The 22,500-nt window shown below is 37.9% G+C and overlaps 1 protein-coding gene across 2 annotated transcripts in view; it reads left to right on the forward strand.

The window, feature by feature from the left end:
* Positions 1-22,500, forward strand: part of LOC114660537 (methyl-CpG-binding domain protein 1-like) — a 417,772-nt gene that overhangs the window by 259,302 nt on the left and 135,970 nt on the right. For both annotated transcript variants that reach the window (XM_051933483.1, XM_051933485.1), the window contains one exon: positions 10,284-10,427. In XM_051933483.1, the coding sequence (XP_051789443.1) occupies positions 10,284-10,427 (144 nt within the window). The remainder of the gene's footprint in view (positions 1-10,283; positions 10,428-22,500) is intronic.

Consider the following 22,500-nt stretch of genomic DNA (forward strand, 5'->3'; position numbering starts at 1 on the left):
GACGCGATATATTTTGATATATATCAAAATACCCGCGCTTCGCAGTGGCGAAGTACTGCTTTAAAATTTTTATTAAGAAGAAAAGTAAACCTTTTTAAACTGAGGGAAAATGAATCAATAATTATTTGTTATGGATCTATTTGTATAGTACGTTGTCAGTTCTCCCCTCTGGTTGTAATATGACGAAGCTGTGTGCTGAGCTTACTGTTGAGCATGCAACGTACAGTTGGCCATGTGAAAAGCAGTCCTGCCTCAAATCAATGCCAACCTTTTGTAGGGTCTGTCCCTGAGACTTATTAATTGTCATTGCTAAGCAGAGCCTTAGTGGAAATTGGAGGTGTTTGAATTGAAATGGGAGATCAGAGGGTATAACGGAGATGCGAGGAATAAAAACTCTCTCCCCTGAGCCACCGCCAGTAAAAATAGTTGCCTGAATGAGGTTCTTTTGGAGACACGTGACCTGAAGTCTCGTGCCGTCACAAAGTTTCAGTGGCTGTACGCAAATCCACAATCGGTTTCATATTGTTGTCGTACCTTATCAATTGTGTAATGTGTTTTTTGAACAGGTTTGATTCATGGAAGTGATCACTCCTGCTGCATTCAGTCACTTCACGTGAGCCGATCTCTTGTGTGATGTTGCGATGTCCAGGGGTTTATTTAATGTTAGATAAGACCCGGCAGTTAAAAGTTTCTCGCTACAGCAATTTTAACTCTGTCACAAAGTGATCCAAACTGTCGTTTATACCTGGTGTCTTCTCATTAAACTTGTATCTCGCAAATATGGCATTGCAAACGGCAGCGGGTCAGTTCACGTGCTTACTTTGGAGGCGTGATGACGCGATATATTTTGATATATATCAAAATACCCGCGCTTGGCAGTGGCGAAGTACTGCTTTAAAATTTTTATTAAGAAGAAAAGTAAACCTTTTTAAACTGAGGGAAAATGAATCAATAATTATTTCTTAAGGATCTCTTTGTATACCATGTTGTAAGTTCGCCCTTCCGGTTCTAATATGACCAAGATGTGTGCTGAGCTTACTCTTGAGCATGAAATCTAACGTGGTTTGTGCCCTTCAGAATGAAAACAGTTTGCATTCACCTTTTTAATAAAAGGCGAGCTTTTAAGCCTGAGAAATCACCCCGTAAATGCACACGTTTAATTGCACGTGTTAATATCTATGCTTACACAGTATTAAAAGACACTCAACAACGGAGACTTATTAATTGTCATTGCTAAGCAGAGCCTTAGTATAAATTGGAGGCGTTTGAATTGAAATTGAAGATCAGAGGGTATAACGGGGATGCGAGGAATAAAAACTCTCTCCGCTGAGCCACTGCCAGTAAAAATAGTTGCCTGAATGAGGTTCTTTTGCAGACACATCACCTGAAGTCTCGTGCCGTCACAAAGTTTCAGTGGCTGTACGGAAATCCACAATCGGTTTCATATTGTGAATTTCCCTTTGGGATTAATAAAGTATCTATCTATCTATCTATCTATCTATTGTTTTCGTACCTTATCAATTGTGAAATGTGTTTTTTGAATAGGTTTGATTCATTGAAGTGATCACTCCTGCTGCGTTCAGTCACTTCACGTGAGCTGCTGTCTTGTGTGATGTTGCGATGTCCACGGGTTTATTTAATGTTAGCTAAGATCCGGCAGTTAAAAGTTTCTGGCCACAGCAATTTTAACTCTGTCCCAAAGTGATCCAAACTGTCGTTTATACCTCGTGTCTTGTCATTAAACTTGTATCTCGCGAATATGGCATTGCAAATGGCAGCGGGTCAGTTCACTTGCTTACATGGGAGGCGTGATGACGCGATATATTTTGATATATATCAAAATACCCGCGCTTTGCAGCGGCGAAGTACCGCTTTAAAATTTTTATTAAGAAGAAAAGTAAACCTTTTTAAACTGAGGGAAAATGAATCAATAATCATTTCTTAAGGATCTCTTTGTATACCATATTGTCAGTTCACCCTTCCGGTTGTAATATGACCAAGCTGTGTGCTGAGCTTACTCTTGAGCATGAAATCTAACGTGGTTTGTGCCCTTCAGAATGAAAACAGCATTTACCTTTTTAATAAAAGGCAAGCTTTTAAGCCTGAGAAATCACCCTGTAAATGCACACGTTTAATTGCACATGTGTTAATATGTATGGTTACACAGTATTAAAAGACACTCAACAACGTCATTTACCTTTGTTCCCGCGTTTGATAAAAGGCGAGCTTTTAAGCCTGAGAAATCACCCTGTAAATGCACACGTTTAATTGCACATCTGTTAATATGTATGCTTACACAGTATTAAGACACTCAGCAATTAACGTCATTTACCTTCATTCCCGCATTTGACTCGTGCTGTAAATCTCTTCCTTGTTTTCACTTCACGTGATCACGTAGGAGGCGTAATACGTGATGACGTGATACGTGACTCTGCCTCCTCAATTAGAGTATATGGACAAAAAACAGGTTCCAGTTATGACCATTACGTGTAGAATTTCGAAATGAAACCTGCCTAACTTTTGTAAGTAAGCTGTAAGGAATGAGCCTGCCAAATTTCAGCCTTCTACCTACACGGGAAGTTGGAGAATTAGTGATGAGTGAATCAGTCAGTCAGTCAGTCAGTGAGTCAGTGAGGGCTTTGCCTTTTATTAGTATAGATATGTATATATATGTTTATGTGTGTGTATATTATATATATAAAAGGCAGCAACACTCATAACAATGACAACACAATTACATTGACAATCATGTTACTTTATTTTTAAAATGTTTCCTTTTCTTTCTCATAACCTCTTTAACACACTACTTCTCTGCTGCGAAGCGCGGGTATTTTGCGTGTATGTATATATATATATATATATATATAAAATGTGTGTGTGTGTGTGTATATGTATATATATGTGTACACAGTTAGGTCCATAAATATTTGGACAGAGACAACTTTTTTCTAATTTTGGTTCCGTACATTACCACAATGAATTTTAAATGAAACAACTCAGATGCAGTTGAAGTGCAGTCTTTCAGCTTTAATTCAGTGGGGTGAACGAAACGATTGCATAAAAATGTGAGGCAACTAAAGCATTTTTTTTAACACAATCCCTTCATTTCAGGGGCTCAAAAGTAATTGGACAAATGAAATAACTGGAAATAAAATGTTCATTTCTAATACTTGGTTGAAAACCCTTTGCTGGCAATGACAGCCTGAAGTCTTGAATTCATGGACATCACCAGATGCTGGGTTTCCTCCTTTTTAATGCTCTGCCAGGCATTTACTGCAGCGGCTTTCATTTGCTGTTTGTTTGTGGGCCTTTCTGTCTGAAGTTTAGTCTTCAACAAGTGAAATGCATGCTCAATTAGGTTAAGATCAGGTGACTGACTTAGCCATCAAGAATTTTCCACTTCTTTGCTTTAATAAACTCCTGGGTTGCTTTGGCTGTATGTTTTGGGTCATTGTCCATCTGTATCATGAAACGCCGACCAATCAATTTGACTGCATTTAGCTGGATTTTAACAGACAGTATGTCTCTGAACACCTCAGAATTCATTCGACTGCTTCTGTTCTGTGTCACATCATCAATAAACACTAGTGTCCCAGTGCCACTGGCAGCCATGCATGACCCAAGCCATCACACTGCCTCCACCGTGTGGTATGCTTTGGATAATGAGCTGTTCCATGCCTTCTCCATACTTTTTTCTTGCCATCATTCTGGTAGAGGTTGATCTTGGTTTCATTTGTCCAAAGAATGTTTTTCCAGAACTGTGCTGGCTTTTTTAGATGTTCTTTAGCAAAGTCCAATCTAGCCTTTCTATTCTTGAGGCTTATGAGTGGCTTGCACCTTGAAGTGCACCCTCTGTATTTACTTTCATGCAGTCTTCTCTTTATAGTAAACTTGGATATTGATATGCCTACCCACTGGAGAGTGTTGTTCACTTGGTTTGCTGTTGTGAAGGGGTTTCTCTTCACCATGGAAATAATTCTGCGATCATCCACCACTGTTGTCTTCCGTGGACGTCCAGGTCTTTATGCGTTCCTGAGTTCACCTGTGCTTGCTTTCTTTCTCAGGATGTACCAAACTGTAGATTTTGCCACTCGTAATATTGTAGCAATTTCTCGGATGGGTTTTTTCTGCTTTCGCAGCTTAAGGATGGCTTCTTTCACCTGCATGGAGAGCTCCTTTGACCGCATGTTGTCTGTTCACAGCAAAATCTTCCACGTGCAAGCACCACACCTCAAATCAACTCCAGGCTTTTTATCTGCTTAAATGATAATGACATAACGATGGACTTGCCCACACCTGCCCATGAAATAGCCTTTGAGTCAATTGTCCAATTACTTTTGAGCCCCTGAAATGAAGGGGTTGTGTTAAAAAATGCTTTAGTTGCCTCACAATTTTATGCAGTCGTTTTGTTCACCCCACTGAATTAAAGCTGAAAGTCTGCACTTCAACTGCATCTGAGTTGTTTCATTTAAAATTCATTGTGGTAATGTACAGAACCAAAATTAGAAAAAAGTTGTCTCTGTCCAAATATTTATGGACCTAACTGTATATATGTATATATGTATATGTATATATACATACACACTATATATATTGTAACAAGTCCTCCGACTCTCGCTCTCGAGTGGTGGTGGCTGGCCCTTTTATATCCAAACCAGAAGCGTTCCAGGTGCTTAACCACCTGGACCTAATTGCACTTCCGGGTGGGGCTGAAGATTCTTCCAGACGGGCTGCTGACTCCATGCAGCTCCCCCTAGCAGCCATCCAAGCCCCCGACCAGGCTGTGGAGGACTCCATCTCCCATGGAGCCATGCAACAGATTGGGGGATCACCGTCCACCAGGGAGGCTGTCACCAAGCATCCGGGGGAGGTATTGAGCTGCCCATGGTTGCTCCTCCAGAACAGATGCAGTAGGGACGTCCCTGCCGGGCATGGGACCGAGCTGTCCACCTCAGTATAAAAATATATATACACACACATACATATATACTGTTTATATATAAATATATATATGTGTGTGTGTGTTTTAGTTGTAGTAACTATGGACTATGCTATGGTTAAAAAGATTTTGTGGAGTTTGGTTTTTTTCACAATCAGAACTGTAGGCTTAATGTGTTTGAATATAGTATTTGTTTAATGTTAGTAAAAAGCTACAGGTAAGTCCCAATAAAACAAGCAAAACACAATCAGACCCTAAACATGAACATTTTTTTTTTAGATGCTTTTGTGAAAGAAAAATTAACTGCTTTCAAGCTACTAACGATTAAAAGCTGACAGAGCTGTTTTGCTATAACGGAAGGTTATTCATACAAGCGTCTGTCATAAGACCGGGTGCAGTAAGCAGACCTAGGACAACTTCCTTTTTAGGAATGTGTCTGTTAGACACAAGAAAGATGACCTTTCCTTCTTTAGGGCCTATCTGACACGTACACAAAAAAAAGAAATGGATAACTGATTTACACAATAAAGACGGAATCCTCAGATAAACAACTTTTTGTTTGCTTGATAAGTAAGGGGGCGGATGGGGGAGAAAATATTAAATAGACGACCGAACAAGGGAACTTCGCTCTTCTGCATTGCAACACATGAATCCATGTACTCACTTGTGCCTGAATAAAGACTTATTTGATTAACGACTCCTGTCTTCCTCTGAGGTTCTTCCACAGTTTTCACACTTTATATTTTTGATAATTTTTCCTGAACAAATTGCACTTTTGTGTGAAATGTATCAATCCATATTTAACTGGATTTAAGCAAACAAATAATGACTGAAGTAGCCTAGTGTTGCAGAAATATGAACAATTGGAATACTTCTTTCTCTGTTACACTATTACTTTTCTAACATAACATTTAAATGTGTAGCGCATAACCTGTTAAACTGAAAGATGAAAGAAATAGCACATTTTCTGAATAATGGCATGTCACATAAGCTTGTACACATGCCATTTTTTATGTTTGACTGAGTTTATTCTTCAAGCTTTTGCCTTTTGTGAACATGATATTTAATGGTTATTGTTTTGCATTATGTGAACTTACAGTATGAGCTTGAACTTGTATATGCATTCTGATTGTTAATGCTTTTCACCCTTTTTTTGCTTTGCCTAGAAGAACTTGTACGTCAGTTTATAATGATTCTGTAGGTCATCTTTTTGTGTTTTTTACTCCAATGTTTGCAGTACACAACTTATCCTGCTTCTAGACAATGCACGTATGTTGGCTGCTTTTAATGTTGTATTCAAGAAACTGCCATAAAGAGCTTTGATGTTGTCTACTGTCCATATCAATCTCTAAAGTTGACGGAAAAAGTGTATATACAAAATTTTGCCACCTGCATGACAAAAACAATTATGAAAAATATGAAAATAGATTTTCTTGTGTTCAAAGAGATATGGAAATGAACCCATGTGGGGACTTAGGGGGTAGGTAGCCCTTGGGCATGAATTATTGTTCAGGCCCCAACTAGCTGCACTGAGGGAACCACAGAAAAACTACAGTAGTATATAGTGTCAACTGGTTAGGCGTAGTCCAGACTTAAAAAGCCACTACAGAAGAACAGCAATAAAAAAAATAGGTGTATGGATAACAGCATTTGAGAGTATGAGATTATGACTAATATATACTGTATATTTGTTTATATTGAGTAATATGTATGGCATCTCAAATGTTAAGAACAAAGAGTATAATTCTTCAACTATATATTTTAAGAAAGAGTAAATGAAAGGAGGAAAGAAAAATATTTAAAAGCATTATTCTGGCACTAAATTATTTTCACAATAATCTCGTATGAATGTAAAAATAAAGCAATAGAAAAGCAAAAAATTAAAAACAAAACATAAATTAAAAAAATAACATTTGCATTTATATCCATATTCCAACAAACTTTACCTGTAGTTCAGAATAGATACAAAGTTACAGTTAGGAGTATAGCTTCATTGCCAAGTGAGATTTTTAAAGAATAAGTAATTTGTCAATAAATAACATTCTATTCAGGTGAGTAAACCTGAATCTCTTATCAGTACGTCAAAGAAGAGATGTATTACCATAAAGTATTTCTCCTGTGTGAAGAGGCACTGGTTATAAATTGCTGTCAACAAAATACAGACACCTAAAAAATAAACTGGGATGTTTTTAACTCATGATTTCCTTTCCTTAATGTAAAGATTTTGCTTTCTAGCACATTTTAACCTCAAGTGTTTGAATTATTCCTTGACTTGCAAGAAATGCAAAGAATGCTGCATCAGTTCATATGCAAGTATTCCGGGCTAATATACTTCACTTATGAACAGTCTGAAATTGTATTAGGAATCATCTGTTTCTAATACATCAGTCTTGCACCCTGAGCATCCAGTAAATGGCAACTTTGAAAGTTGAATTTATGGTCTGTTACCTGCACTACATTCAGTAAAACATTTGTTTCGATTTTGATTCTATGCTGCCTTGCTTCTGCAAAGTTATTCACTCTTTTCCACTAGTAATGGATAATTATATGGCATCTTTTATAGAATCCCAATGGTATACAGTACTTTTCCCTTCAATAAATACAGGGTGAGCTAAATTGAAAGTCATTGCGCGAGGTAGAACCAGCCGAGTGGGTTGGAGTGGGGGTCCTTTGATAGGTGATCCCTTGTTTTTAGTCGGCAACATGCCTTGGTCCGGTGCACACCATGCTTTCGCTGTCTAAGCGTTCTTCAAAAACAACAAATCCATCATCGCTAACGGGATTTCTGAACACACTTCAGCATTTCTCCTAACGGTGACGTCCCAAATCGGAAAACCAGTTCTTCAGTGGGTGGCTAAATTTAGACATACGGGTACAACACTGAACAGAAAATCTCCAGGCCATCCTCAAACTATACAGACACCTGAAAACATCCAAGCTGTAAGTGCATCAATTTTGCAGTCTTCTAGATGTTCAGCATGCAAACATGCTTCTGCCTCTAGCATTTCCAACACGTCCATGAGGAGGATTTTGCATGAGGACCTTAATTTCCATCCATATAAAATGATGGTAGTGTATGAACTCACTGAGAGAGACTGGGAGAGCCGTAGAGAGTTGTATTTGAACATTCTGCAAACAGATGCCATCGTCACGTGTAGCGATGAGACACATTTCCATTTGAATGGTTGTGTAAATAAGCAAAACTTTCGCTTTTGGGCTGAAACCACCCCTTGTGAACTTCATCAGAGAGCACTGCACAGTGAGCGTGTTTGGTGTGCCGTTTGACAATTTGGCATTGTAGGCTCTTACTTTTTTGAGGAGGGGGGAATCAACAGTCACCGAAACTTCAGAACATTACATTGAAATGCTAGAGAACTTTTTGCAGCCCCAACTGGAAGAAATGGATGTGGTGGATGCCTGGTTTCAACAGGATTATGGTGCGGAGATCCATGTAAGTTTTGCAGGAGATGTTTCTGGGGAAGCTGATCTCCCTACATGATGATGTCAGGTGGCCTTCATGTTCACCTGATCTCACTCTGTGTGATTTTTTTCTTGTGGGGCTATCTCAAGTCTAAGGTATACATACACCAACCTCAAAACGTTGCAGCCCTCAAGGATGCTGTTTGCCACGAAATTGCTGCTCTTCTCCTTGAAATGGCCAAACAAGAAATGTGAACATTCAGAAATTGTCTCGAAGAGTGTATCACTAATAATGGCCACCACCATGAAGACATCATTTTTAAAACACAGTGGAAAAAAATCTATTTTGTATACTCTTTCTTGTGTCGTAATGAAATTTATTTTATCTTGTACCATTTTGGTAGAATAAATGTTTGAAATTTGTTACTTCTTTTTGGCTCTCCCTGTATAAACCGTTAAGCAATCTTTTGAGTAGAACACATGTTGTTTAGTAGGGGCTAACACAAAAATGCCATCTTGTGTTTAGCTTACATAACAATACATCTTTTGAAGGCTCTTTTAAAATAAAAGGACCTTGCAGACAGACATTCAAAGATCACTTCCAATAATGATCACAAATTGTAAGTGGTATGATTTCAGCCTAAAACTTCAGGGTTTGAAGTCCAAAGACTTGAACACACATTGCCTGCCTATAAGGGATAGGATATATTTGTAATGCATGCAATAAACATTTTTTTGAGATCTTTGAAAATTGAGGAATATCTAAAGCTTTTGACAGTACACTTTTCCATACAAGAAATACAGTACATACCAAAATGGTTTAAGTTATTGTCACAAGACATGATAGCTGCTAAAATCAACCCATATGTTGAAAGTGGTGAACTTCTATTTTAAGAAATAGTAGCATTTATTACTTATATAATTTATTGTTGTGTGTGCCCTTGTCCATGGAAAGAGCAAACACGTTTTAAAAGCCAAAATATATTATATATATAATCTGTGAAATCAACTTTAGTAGACAATATAATTTCAGCACAGTGGACATATTTTTACTATTACTTACCCCACAACATATACTTCTTTAAACAAAAAAACATCTGTGTTCACAGTAATGATTCATAAGGGAATTTTTGAACACTACAAAGCAAAAATAAATATGACCTGCAAACATGTACCTGTTTAGAATATATTTTCAGGCTGTGAAGATATAAGTCACAATATGTATTTACACAAAGACAAAATTCTTAATTGATGAATTAGGATTTTGATTATTTACAATAGTATATTTTCTGCTACATGGACTATATATATGTGTTGTTATTTTATTATTATTTTTAATTTAAAATAAAACTGCACTTTTCCATTTGCTAGCAGAAAGTACCAGGTAGTGTTGGTGCATATTTTGGCCCTTTTCTTGTTGGAAACCTACGTTATTAATACGTTATTAGACCTGGGATGTCTCAGATGTCTATTGTATCTTGCAACTTTTTTGTAATTTTTACTTTTGGTTATTTCATATTTACTTATTGTAGAACTTTTTTTAGAAACCGCTGCATGTTTTGGAAAATGTACTATGGAAATCAAAGAACTTTAATTGATATATACTAGTGCTTGGATTCTGAATGTTACATCTGTTTTTTATTTTATTTTTTTTTTCTTTTCCATATTGAGAATTTTTTAAATGAAGTGGCTGATATAATATTCTTACACAATTTACTTATTGTAAAGAAAATTTAAGTTTGGAAATGCAACATTAGGCACCCGAAACCTTGCTTAGTGTGAAACATTTGTTGACAGTTCCCCCCACCTCTCAACAAGTGACAGTTAAATATTGATTTCAGTGAATGATGTAGTGATGTAGCTGAGTAATTGGGTAAATTAGGTTGTAGTATCTGGATACTTACTGTTTTGTTTAATTTCAAAGGCTATTTCCTAAACAGCGAAAAAAGAAGACTGGTCCAGGAGAGAATTGGGAAGACTGGCCAATTTTGGGAGAAGGATGGAAGAGGAAAGAAGTGTTTCGGCGATCTGGGCTCTCTATGGGGAAAACAGACACTTATTATTTAAGGTAAACTGGAATATTCTGCAGAATAGGCTAAGACTCCTTGTGATCCTGTTTTAGATTAAGCTGCTTTAGAAATGTATGTGTGCATGTAAGTATGTGTGCATTTCTTTGTTATGTTTTATATAAATAACAGTAAAACTGTTTTTATTGTCAATTAGGGGATTACATATGCTTATTGAAGCATTTTTAGATAAGAGTTCTTGTTGTGCAATTGTATAATAAGGCAATTTGTTTTCTATGTCTAATACTTTAATTTACTCTGAAGAAATTTTTTTTCATATTTTTAAACTGGATCAGATAATTCTTCCACAGGAAACTTGTTACTGAAAATTTTCTTTTCATATGAAGTCATTATGATGATAGATATTTTATATACCCATTTATTTAAGGTTTTGCAGGTATATACACTTTGCCATACTAAATTAAATTTCAGAATGTTGTATTTGAGTAATTTATAATCTTACATACAAGACAGATCTATCTGCAAAAATGTTAACCTGTTTTCATGGGTCTAAGCAAAGTCAGTCAGTCAGTCATTCTCCAACCCGTTATATCCTAACACACGGTCACGGGGGTCTGCTGGAGCCAGTCCCAGCCAACACAGGGCACAAGGCAGGAACAAATCCCTGTGCAGGGCGCCAGCCCATTGCAGTCTAAGCAAAGTCTTTAAACCTAATGAAATCTTTAAAGCAAAGCTGCATAAGACCTCTTGAAACTCACATAAAAAAGACTTGATTCCTACATTTTTGTGTGGCAGGTATCCAACCTGATGCAGGACTGTACTGGTAGATTCCAAAAATGGTTGCAATAAACCTAATGGAAGGACTTGCTAAGGTTTAGAATAAGCACACACCTGTCAAAGCTGAAATAAGGCCACCATTATCGAGAACCATATTTTTCCACCAGATATATCTCCCAGTCTTTTTTCTGAGAAATACCTAAGTATCCAAAAAATGCTGCATTGTAGGCCCATTACAAGACTTCAGCACATAAGCACCTTTGTCGCCCTAGCTCTCTCAATTAACATATTAAGAATAAACAGTAGTAAATCCCAAGGACTTTTCTGGAGGGAAAAAAGTGAGGTGCACTAGAGTCTAATCTGAGTCAGACATAAGAGAATTTGCATCTATCTTACAGTTGTTACCTTTGGGGTCTGTAGGGAATTACAAAATCAAGACTGCTAAAAAAAAACAATACCCATCCAGCTTGTCTTGCAGTCTTTTAGCTGTTTTCTAATAGATTAAATTCTGTTGGTTACTAAAATCATAAAAGGGTATTTAGAACCCTCTAGCCAGGGACACTATTCTTCCAGTGCCAGTTTTATGGTATATAATTCATTGTTACCCATGTAATAATGTTACTAATTGTTTCTGGAAAAATAAGCACAAAGGTAAACCTTGCCAGATTCTGAGAATTTCTTGGAGCCCGAGTAACCTGGTATTTTTCATCAAACAAATCCACTTTGTGCTGTGGAGTCCATCTGAAATAACACTACTAAAATTTATAATAAACCAATGATAATAACTGGAAAAATTGCCTCAAATTTTAAAACCTGTTTAGTATTTTCTGGGTGTTTGCAATTTAAAAAGTGAACTTACCATTGTCCATTTTGATCCCTGATTAACAAATTTAATAACACAGAAACAACACCGTAAGTTCTGTAGAACTTACATTTCTCCTACTTAATATGTCTAACATGAGATTCCAGATAATTGGAAAAATAAGTTTTTATATATATATATATATATATATATATATATATATATATAAAATAGATAGTAAGAAAGGCGCTATGTTGCGCCCGACACAGATTCACACGGAGGCACATGTAAAATAAAACAAATATTTATTTTTCTTCACCTGTGGGACACATCTTCCCCATGAACCCCACAGGCAATACACAGTCCTAATCACAGCATACAAAGCACTCCTTTCTCCTACCACCACTCCTCCCAGGCAACCTTGTCCTCCTCCACCCGACTCTGGCCGCTGAGTGGTGGTCGCTGACTCCTTTTATAGTTCACCCGGAAGTGCTCCAGGTGCTTGATCGCCGAGTTCCGGCTGCACTTCCGGGTGTGATGAATACACTGCCCACACGAGCTCAGGAGTCCCAGGTACAGCACCCCCCTGGTGGTGCCTGCGGGACCCAACAGGGCTGCGTCCAACTCCAACCCACATGGAGCCCTGCGAGAAACCGAGGCACCGCTTCAACCTAAGGGGGCGGTCATCTAGCGTCCAGGGTGAGGTATTGCACTGTCCATGAATATAGAGTGCAGGGGCCTTCCAGCTGGGCATGGACCCCAGCCACCTGCCACAATATATATATATATATATATATATATATATATATATATATATACACTTTTGAGCCCCTGAAATGAAGGGATTGTGTTAAAAAAATGCTTTACTTGCCTCCCATTTTTATGCAATCGTTTTGTTCACCCCACTGAATTAAAGCTGAAAGTCTGCACTTCAACTGCATCTGAGTTGTTTCATTTAAAATTCATTGTGGTAATGTACAGAACCAAAATTAGAAAAAAGTCTCTATCCAAATGTTTATGGACCTAACTGTGTGTGTGTGTGTGTGTGTATATATATATATATATATATATATATATATATATATATATATATATATATATATAATATATCTATCCATATTACTAAACGAGAATGGTAAACCGGATGGACGCAGAGACATGGGCCGTGGACGCAAAAGATGTAGTGCGCAGGTGCCACACACAGCCCCCCTCCAAGCACCGGAAAATGAGAAATGATGCGCCACACCCATAGAAACAGACCCATGCAACAAAGCGCCACACGAAGGCCATACCACACGAAACAGGACACACACAAAAAATAGGATTCAGACCCACGACACACAAAGCACCCCTCCACTAACAGAAATAAAAAATGAGGCAACGCGCCCCTCAAAGAAAACGCACGCCAACAAACGACGTCATACATAGACAACAAGAGACCGGACTACAATACATATACAGGCGCGACACCTGGGGCCTCATGTATAAACGGTGCGTACACACAGAAATGTTGCGTACGAACCTTTCCACGCTCAAATCGTGATGTATAAAACCTAAACTTGGCGTAAAGCCACGCACATTTCCACGGTAACTCATACCTTGGCGTACGCAATTTCTCCGCTCGGTTTTGCAGACTGGCGGCACCCAGCGTCAAAGCAGTGCTACTGTTCCTGTGTGATCACCCTTTCTTTCTTAGATCCACATTCCTGACGCGGCTTTATAAATACACTGAAACTAACTGCATATTGTTTATTAGTGTAATGCATCTGATTGTAATTAACCTGCAGCAATATAATGGTCCAGGAAATAGCCAAAGTATTCCAAATACCATAACTGCTTTAGCGTTGCAACTCTCACTGCATCTTCTTCTTCTTTCAGCTGCTCCCGTTAGGTGTTGCCACAGCAGATCATCTTTTTCCATATTACTCTCACTGTACCACTCGGAGTATTTATATCACTGTATCTGATTGGGGAGTCACAGCAGCAGCTGATCGGAAAGAGAATTATCGGTACACAGCATGAAGCAGACGCTGCCTGAGCCAAGTCAAAACGCTTCAGAGACTTCCCTGTACGGACTTCGTGGTTTAGAAAAAGTTTCATCCCAAGAACTATAAACGCACTCAATTAGTCCATCAAGTGCTCCTTGCAGAACTGTTTGTACTTATAAGTACAATTACCTCACTGTAAACTTGCACTACAGTTATAATATTGCACAACCTGCGCCACTTTATGAAGCGTGTATTTACATATGATATCATTTTTAAGATGAAATGCAGCAAAATATGTTGATTATATTATACAGATAAAACTAACTTCATTTAAATAATCTGTATTGTTAATAATTAAACATGTGAGGACACGGTGCCGCAGCGCTAGCTAGTTCAGGGATTGTTCCTGCATTGCGCTGTATTCTTGCGCTGACGCGACACTGGAAAGATAGACGGATAGAATAATTAAACATGTACTACGAAGATATTTCAATGTTCCTTAAAAGTTTTGAAGAATCGGCGTTCTAAGCTTACAGATGGCCTAACGTCTATTACAGAGCTGATTGTGTGGCGATTGGGCATTTGGAGAAAGAAAAGTTAGGACAGGAATTGGAGGTTAGTATGTTTGAAAGAGACAGTACTTCTGTAATAAATTATTTAATCGAAGGTCGCACATGGCGCAGCAAGACTCTTGCGTGAGATATGAACAATCACTGCGCCACTGTGTTCCCATGTTTAATAACATGTTTTCATTCCTATCATCATGAAAATGATATCACGTATACATCACAGTATTTTAATTATTCAGAGAGCTGTAATATCACGAATGTAATGGATTATGTGTCCTGTCGGAGAAAGAGAAAGAACGGAAGCATGTAGTGATTCACACACACAGAGCACATAGAAGATCAAATACAGAACAAAGCATTTAACGTGCTACTTGAGAAACTAGTAAAATAAACAATTTTAAGATGAAGTTTATGATGTTCTACTTTAATGGCAAAATAAACTACGTGATTAAAGTGGAAATTCCGAGATTAAAGTTGACATTTCATGCTTTTTTCCCCACTGTGTGCCTATTTGTTTTGTCTGTACCCTAATAAGCTTTCATATGACACTCAGACGGTGGGCTACGACTCGCCTTTTCACGGCGACTTTGATATGTGATTTCTTTTTTATTTCGGGCACTGTGCGACTTTGTGAACTTGGATCTTTCGAGTTTCTCCGACACTCTGTCACTCGATCAACTTTCCTTTGTTGATTATACCACTGTTTAAACCAACAAACAGTACCTTTTTCCTTTGCCTCCACTTGGTATTCGCTGAAATTCTTACATTTTCCCCTGTGCTTTTCCCATTGTCTTTTCACAGAAGGCTATTTATATTGATTTGCATATTCAAAGAGGCATAATTCTGGGAGGAGTTGGGGCGGGACAGAAGGCGTGTGTACGTGCATTACTTTTCACGCTGATCGGGATTTATGTAGTGGAAGAACGTGAAAGATTGCGTGCGCACAGATTCCTGCATCTGGATTTTTCTGTGCGTACGCACAATCCCGCTTTTGTGCTTACGCCATGTTATAATATGAGTTCTACGCACGGCGTTATACATGAGGCCCCTGATGGGTAATAATATGAAGAAACCAGACCCATGCAACAAAGCGCCAGACGAAGCCCATACCACACGAAACAGGACACACACAAAAAAGAGGATTCAGACCCAAGACACACAAAGCCCCCCTCCACTAACAGAAATAAAAAATGAGGCAACGCGCTCCTCAAAAAAAAGCACGCTAACAAACGACGTAACAGTGAGTGCGATCCTCCTTATTACTTATCCATATTACTAACGATAAAGAACAAACAAGTCATGAATTCACGATCAGAAAAGGCTCCATATTAACAGTCAGTGCGATCCTCCTTATTACTTATCCATATTACTAACGATAATTAACAAACAAGTCATGAATTCACGATCACGGGTACACAACGATACGGCTCGAGTAATGGGACCACAAACACGAACCCGCATGAAAAAAAAGCAATACACGTCTGCGCCTACAACGCGCTTCTGAAACCGTGGAAGAAAAAATGTCTCGGCTCCAAAAACACGTCACTCCTTATTCAAAATATGGTCCCAATCACAGAAACATCGGTATCCACTATGAAAATGAACAGTAACAATGCACGTGACATCCGTCTTGCAAAACTATTAATTATAGATGAATGTACAATGGCATCCAGTCACTTACTCAACACCATTGATAAACTTCTACAAACGTTGATGAATAATAATATTCCCTTTGGAGGAAAGGTACTTTTATTAGGAGGAGATTTTAGACAGTGCTTACCTATTGCTCCACATGCAATGCGTTCAGCTATTGTTCAGTCTACCTTAAAATACGCGGACAGTTGGCATTGCGTTGATGAATAATAATATTCCCTTTGGAGGAAAGGTACTTTTATTAGGAGGAGATTTTAGACAGTGCTTACCTATTGCTCCACATGCAATGCGCTCAGCTATTGTTCAGTCCACCTTAAAATACGCGGACGACGTCATACATAAACAACAAGAGACCGGACTACAATACATATACAGGCGCGACACCTGATTGGTAATAATACGAAGAAACGAACAGTCCGCATATTAACAGTGAGTGCGATCCTCCTTATTACTTATCCATATTACTAACGATAAAGAACAAACAAGTCATGAATTCACGATCACGGGTACAGAACGAGACGGCTCGAGTAACGGGACCACAAACACGAACCCGCATCAAAAAAAACAATAAATGTCGGCGCCTACAACGTGCTTCTAAAACCGCGGAAGAAAAAATGTTACGTGGACAATTGGCATTGCTTTCAAAAGATACAGTTGGTACAAAACATGCGATGCCCAGATCCAGAATATAGCAATTGGTTATTACAACTGGGAGATGGGACACTCACCAATACAGATGGACTTCACCCAGATATTATTACAATTCCTCAAGCCTTTATCTGCGACGACTTAGTTACGGAGATATGTGGAACAGCAATCTCATTAGACCAAATATCCCTTTTAACACAACGGACTATATTATGTCCAAAAAATATTACTGTTGATCACATAAATAACCAAGTCATTGCATTACTTCCTGTAGAGGCACGGCTCTTTCTAAGCTCTAACAAAGTTGACTCTGATGACAACAATGACCATCTTAATTTCCCCTTACAATATTTGAACACTATTAACCCAGCCGGATTACCACAACACAATCTTAACCTTACAATCGGAACAAAAATCATGCTATTAAGAAACCTTAACACTAAACAAAGTTTATGCAATGATACACGTTTAGTCGTCAACACCATGACACACAATGTTATTGAAGCAAAACTTCTTACAGGATCACATGCTAACAATACTGTTCTGATTCCTACAATTGACCTTACAAGTTCTGACCTAGAATTACCTTTTACACTTAAACGGCGACAGTTCCCCATTAAACCTGCATTTGCCATGACCATCAACAAATCACAAGGCCAAACCATGAACAAGGTTGGCATCTACCTCTCTGACCCCGTTTTTGGACATGGACAACTTTATGTGGCCTTCTCACGAGTTCGACGTTCATCTGACGTTAAGGTTATAAATGATCCATGCCAAGAGAAACTCATTCAAGAACAAGACACCATCTTTACTACTAATGTTGTGTACAAAGAAATTTTCCGATAAATCTTTACACTGTGCCTTGCAATTTATTCTTGGCTTCCTATATGCGTCATCTACACCTTCACACTATGCTATATCTCATACATACATCACGCTATTTATAATTACCCAACACCAGGGGTTGGCGAGCGAAGCGAGCAGGGGGCAGAGCCCCCTAGTGTGTGTATATATATATATATATATATATATATATATATATATATATAAATACAGTAGTAAAACATAGTTTTTCAAAGTTATAATTTATAAAATTTTATAAGACAGCTGGTGCATTTGCAAGACGATAGAGCATTACCCTATTCAGTTATACGCCGATGTATGGCTGACTGAATTGAAGTGATTTGTATAGCTGAAAGCAATAGGAAAACAATAGGGTAATAATCTTGTAGAAATTGCAAAAAACAGTCGCAGTAATAAATATTTTCTTTATTATTATTTAACAGTGTCTTGTATGTTTTCATACTCTTGGAAGGCTCTTTAAGGTTTATTTAGATCAGTGCTGCTCCACGAGGTTAATTATTACACATTTGGCCTGCACTGCCTTCCTTATATCAGTGTTTATAAACCTTTATGGTCCTACTTCACAGTTTTGCCTTTTTAAATTAATTGTTGATCCACTAGCAGCCATTGCAAACTGCCCCTTCAGTGGAATGAGCATGGTCATTGGTCCCTCTTGGTGAAGCAAACTCACTTAGAATCGGGGACACATCACTGCCTGTTGGTTTGGTGACCCACTATAACCCACCATCAGCAACCTGGATCAACACTCATTGGTTGAGAAACATTGGGTTTGGCAACCCACTCTGACCCACTCGTGAACCATCAATGATAACAAGACCAACTGGTGGTGCAACCCAGTGATTGAGAAACACTCTCTTAATGCGGACTCGGCATGTGTATGCCAAGACTTGAAGATCAGTTTGTGCTACTCCGTACTGGCAGGTAAAAGGATGAGTACTGGTAACCCATGCCAGACTCACTGAGCCTCAATTGCAATGACCTGTACACTTTGTGACTGACATATGGTCAATTTGAAAATGCGAATAAATGTTTGGTCTCAAATGGTATTTGTAATGGCCAGATGTAGTAATGAAAGCGGTTTTCTATTTATTTTCCTTCTGTGATGCATATTAAAATGTATGCTATGTGAATATCCAGTTTAGAAAATATATTATTATTATAGTTAATATTTTTGTTCCTAATTACAGTAAGATTCAGTTAATTTATACAAGATCTCAGATCCCCATCTTTCTTCTATCCCAAATAAATAAATAAACCGCAAGTATAGGACTAGTAGAGTATTTGATAAGCCCTTTTTTTTCTCTCAATATATTCCTCAAAAAAGACTTTAGATTTTACCCTTGGGCACTGGAGCTCCAGGTTAGAGATCCGTGGAACAATCACAATTCCTATGAGGAGGCTGCTCTTAAGGTCTTTTGTTTGCTAAAAACATAAAATTCTATGTAACAATTGGGTAACATGGTGATTGAACAACATGAAACTGTATGAGGTGTAGATTAGATACTTTGAGGAAAACAGGTAGATTCCCAGTTCTTGATCTTTCCAGAATTCCAGTTAATATTACGATTTCTTTGTTTTAACCTTGGCAATCCAAGAATATCTCAAGGTTCGTCACAATTAAAAACAAAAAATGTAATTTGCTCCATATGGAGAATGCCAGCTTTCATCTGAATTGGTGGGGTGGTGGCCTCACAACCAATAGGAGTACCATCAATAGAGAGTATTCTGTGTTTAGCAGATAAAGGGGTAATCTCTATATTTAAATCTTTAATTTAGTTTAGAACTGATAGCCTATTCTGCTGCTCCAGATTTGTCAATATAGAGGAAATTTCTCTCTTTAATTCTTGCAGGTATCATCAGTGAATTCACTCTACTAACCCTACAATAAGCTTTCTAGTGTCCTTGTAACTTCAGGCAGTTAGCAACTAGATGACCAAACCTTCCACATTAATAGCATAATTAATCCTGAGTATGTCACAAAATGGCAAGGTCCATTAACAATACAAAATAAAATAATAAATTCAGTACAAATTTCTACATATTGAAAGTGACTTTCAGTCATTTCAAGAAAATGAATTTTACCAAAGATTACCTGAAGTGAAAAACATGTTTTAGCTGTAATAGATACACAGAATAATTTATTTAAAAACAATTTAAAGCATGAACATATCATAATTAATACATAATTCGCCAGCCTCCTCACTCACTCACTCACATCCGTCCGAAGCCGAATGTGCAGTCGCCTTCTACGCACGTCCGAAGCCGAATGCGCAGTCACCTTCTGTGCAGCTGCCCGAAAAACCTTACGAGACCGACGTTGCCTCAGGCGGCGGATTTACGGCCGCAAAATTCAAAGGGAAAGGCGACTTCGATTAAAGCTCTAAAGGCCTGAAAGGCGATTTCGACTACAGCTCGAGGCCTAATTACGCATTCATTCAATACACCTATATCAGGTTTGTGGTGCTTATACTTATTACTATTCCACTCGTGCCCGTTTCATCTTACGTTGTCGAAACTGGCTCTTTGTCTAGTTGTGACATAACTGCAGGCGACATCCAAGGTAACCAAAATTAATAATCCATATAACCTGTAAAAATAACCAGTGTGTGATTCTTTTATGACTTTATTGGTTAACAACTTATTTGATATTTGTCTTTTCTGTCCTTGATTTAATGTTTGTTTTTGTATTTATGATTGCCCTTCTGCTTTTTACTTTGCTTTTGCTCAACTGTTTATCTCTGCTGTTACTTTTTTTTCTGCTGTTACTGCCTGATGCCATTCTTGAACAGTACAGTTTCCATAATGATGACAAATGATTGGTGAAAATCAATAAATGCCAAGTTATATCAGAAACCCAGAGCTTTTTCATTTTATTCATGCAATCCATTTGAAAGAAGGAAAATGTTTTATTTTTTATTAAAAAAAGAACCACACATTCCCTTTTTTAATCTGTTTTATTACTACTTAGATTGTTAAATCAGAGAAAAAGAGTGTGTCTGTCTTTAATACTAGAATCCCTGAAGCCTACTAAAAAAGTCATAATTCCGGGCCACCTTAAATTCCTTCGCAGCTCCTCATCAGTGTCTTTGTTTTGCAAATGTGTCAATTAGCACAAGCAGCAAGCAGCCTGCTGTCCCATCCCCCACCCCCACCGACGCAGCTCAAGTTCTCCCAGCTCAAGTGTGTTTATCTGGGTGTAAGGTGCCTGTAATTGTATAGGGTAAATAATGTATTGTTATTTGGAATACATACATTTCTTGTGTGTTCCGTGTCTACAACAATCCGTGTAAATGTAGGATGACAGGAAATGCAAGGCAAGAAATATTAAACACATAACTAAAACAGAAACGTTTTTCATGTTACAGTAATAATTAACAAAATGCTAACCTGAAGTGTATAATGTTTGAAGACTGAAGTCCAAATATCCAATAAACACTTTCACAAAAGGTATAAAAAAACAAGTGCACTTTTATCCATCCATCCATCCATTTTCTAACCCGCTGAATCCAAACACAGGGTCACGGGGGTCCGCTGGAGCCAATCCCAGCCAACACAGGGCACAAGGCAGGAAACAATCCTGGGCAGGTTGCCAACCCACCGCAGGACACTCACAAACACACCCACACACCAAGCACACACTAGGGCCAATTTAAAATCGCCAATCCACCTAACCTGCATGTCTTTGGACTGTGGGAGGAAACCGGAGCGCCTGGAGGAAACCCACACAGACACGGGGAGAACATGCAAACTCCACGCAGGGAGGACCCGGGAAGCGAACCCGGGTCTCCTAACTGCGAGGCAGCAGCGCTACCACTGCGCCACCGTGCCGCCCAGTGCACTTTTATTCAAAAATATATGTGTAAAAAACTGAAGGCCAACTATCAGTCAACAAAGAGTTGACATGTCTGCTTGGTTGGTGCAGAGGTAAGAACTGCTGCCTCATAATCAAGAGGTTAGCGATTCAAACTCTGGTTCTTCCCGTTTTGAGTAGTGAACTGCTACTATTATTACTATATTATTACTATAATATAATAAAAACATACATTTGATTTGAGTCTGTAACACCCGGTGTACATTTTTGCTAACTGTAAAAGATTTCACTGAAGGGATATAAGCAGACACACAAACAAACGCTGGTGAATCATGTCTTCTTGGTATCTTGTTGTCACTTGAATTTTTTGTTATTGTTTTATTCTTGAACTAGCAAAATACCCGCGCTTCGCAGCGGAGAAGTAGTGTGTTAAAGAGGTTATGAAAAAGAAAAGGAAACATTTTAAAAATAATGTAACATGATTGTCAATGTAATTGTGTTGTCATTGTTATGAGTGTTGCTATACACACACACACACACACACACACATATAAACATATATATACATATCTACATATAGACATATGTACATGTATATACATATACACATCTACATATATATATATATATATATATACACATATGTACATATACACATACATAGATACAGATACACACACATACATATATATACACACATACATACATAGATACACACACACACATATATATATATATATATATACACATACAGACACATATATATATACATATATATTTACATATCTACATATATACACATATCTACATATATATATATACACATCTACATATATATACACATATATATACATATCTACATATATATCTAGACATACATACAAAAATACATTGACAGATATATATATACATATGTACATATATATATATATGTAATTGTGTTGTCACTGTTATGAGTGTTGTTGTCATATATATATATATATATAATATACACACACA

Source organism: Erpetoichthys calabaricus, chromosome 11, assembly GCF_900747795.2.
Source record: "Erpetoichthys calabaricus chromosome 11, fErpCal1.3, whole genome shotgun sequence".
Classification (NCBI taxonomy): domain Eukaryota; kingdom Metazoa; phylum Chordata; class Cladistia; order Polypteriformes; family Polypteridae; genus Erpetoichthys; species Erpetoichthys calabaricus.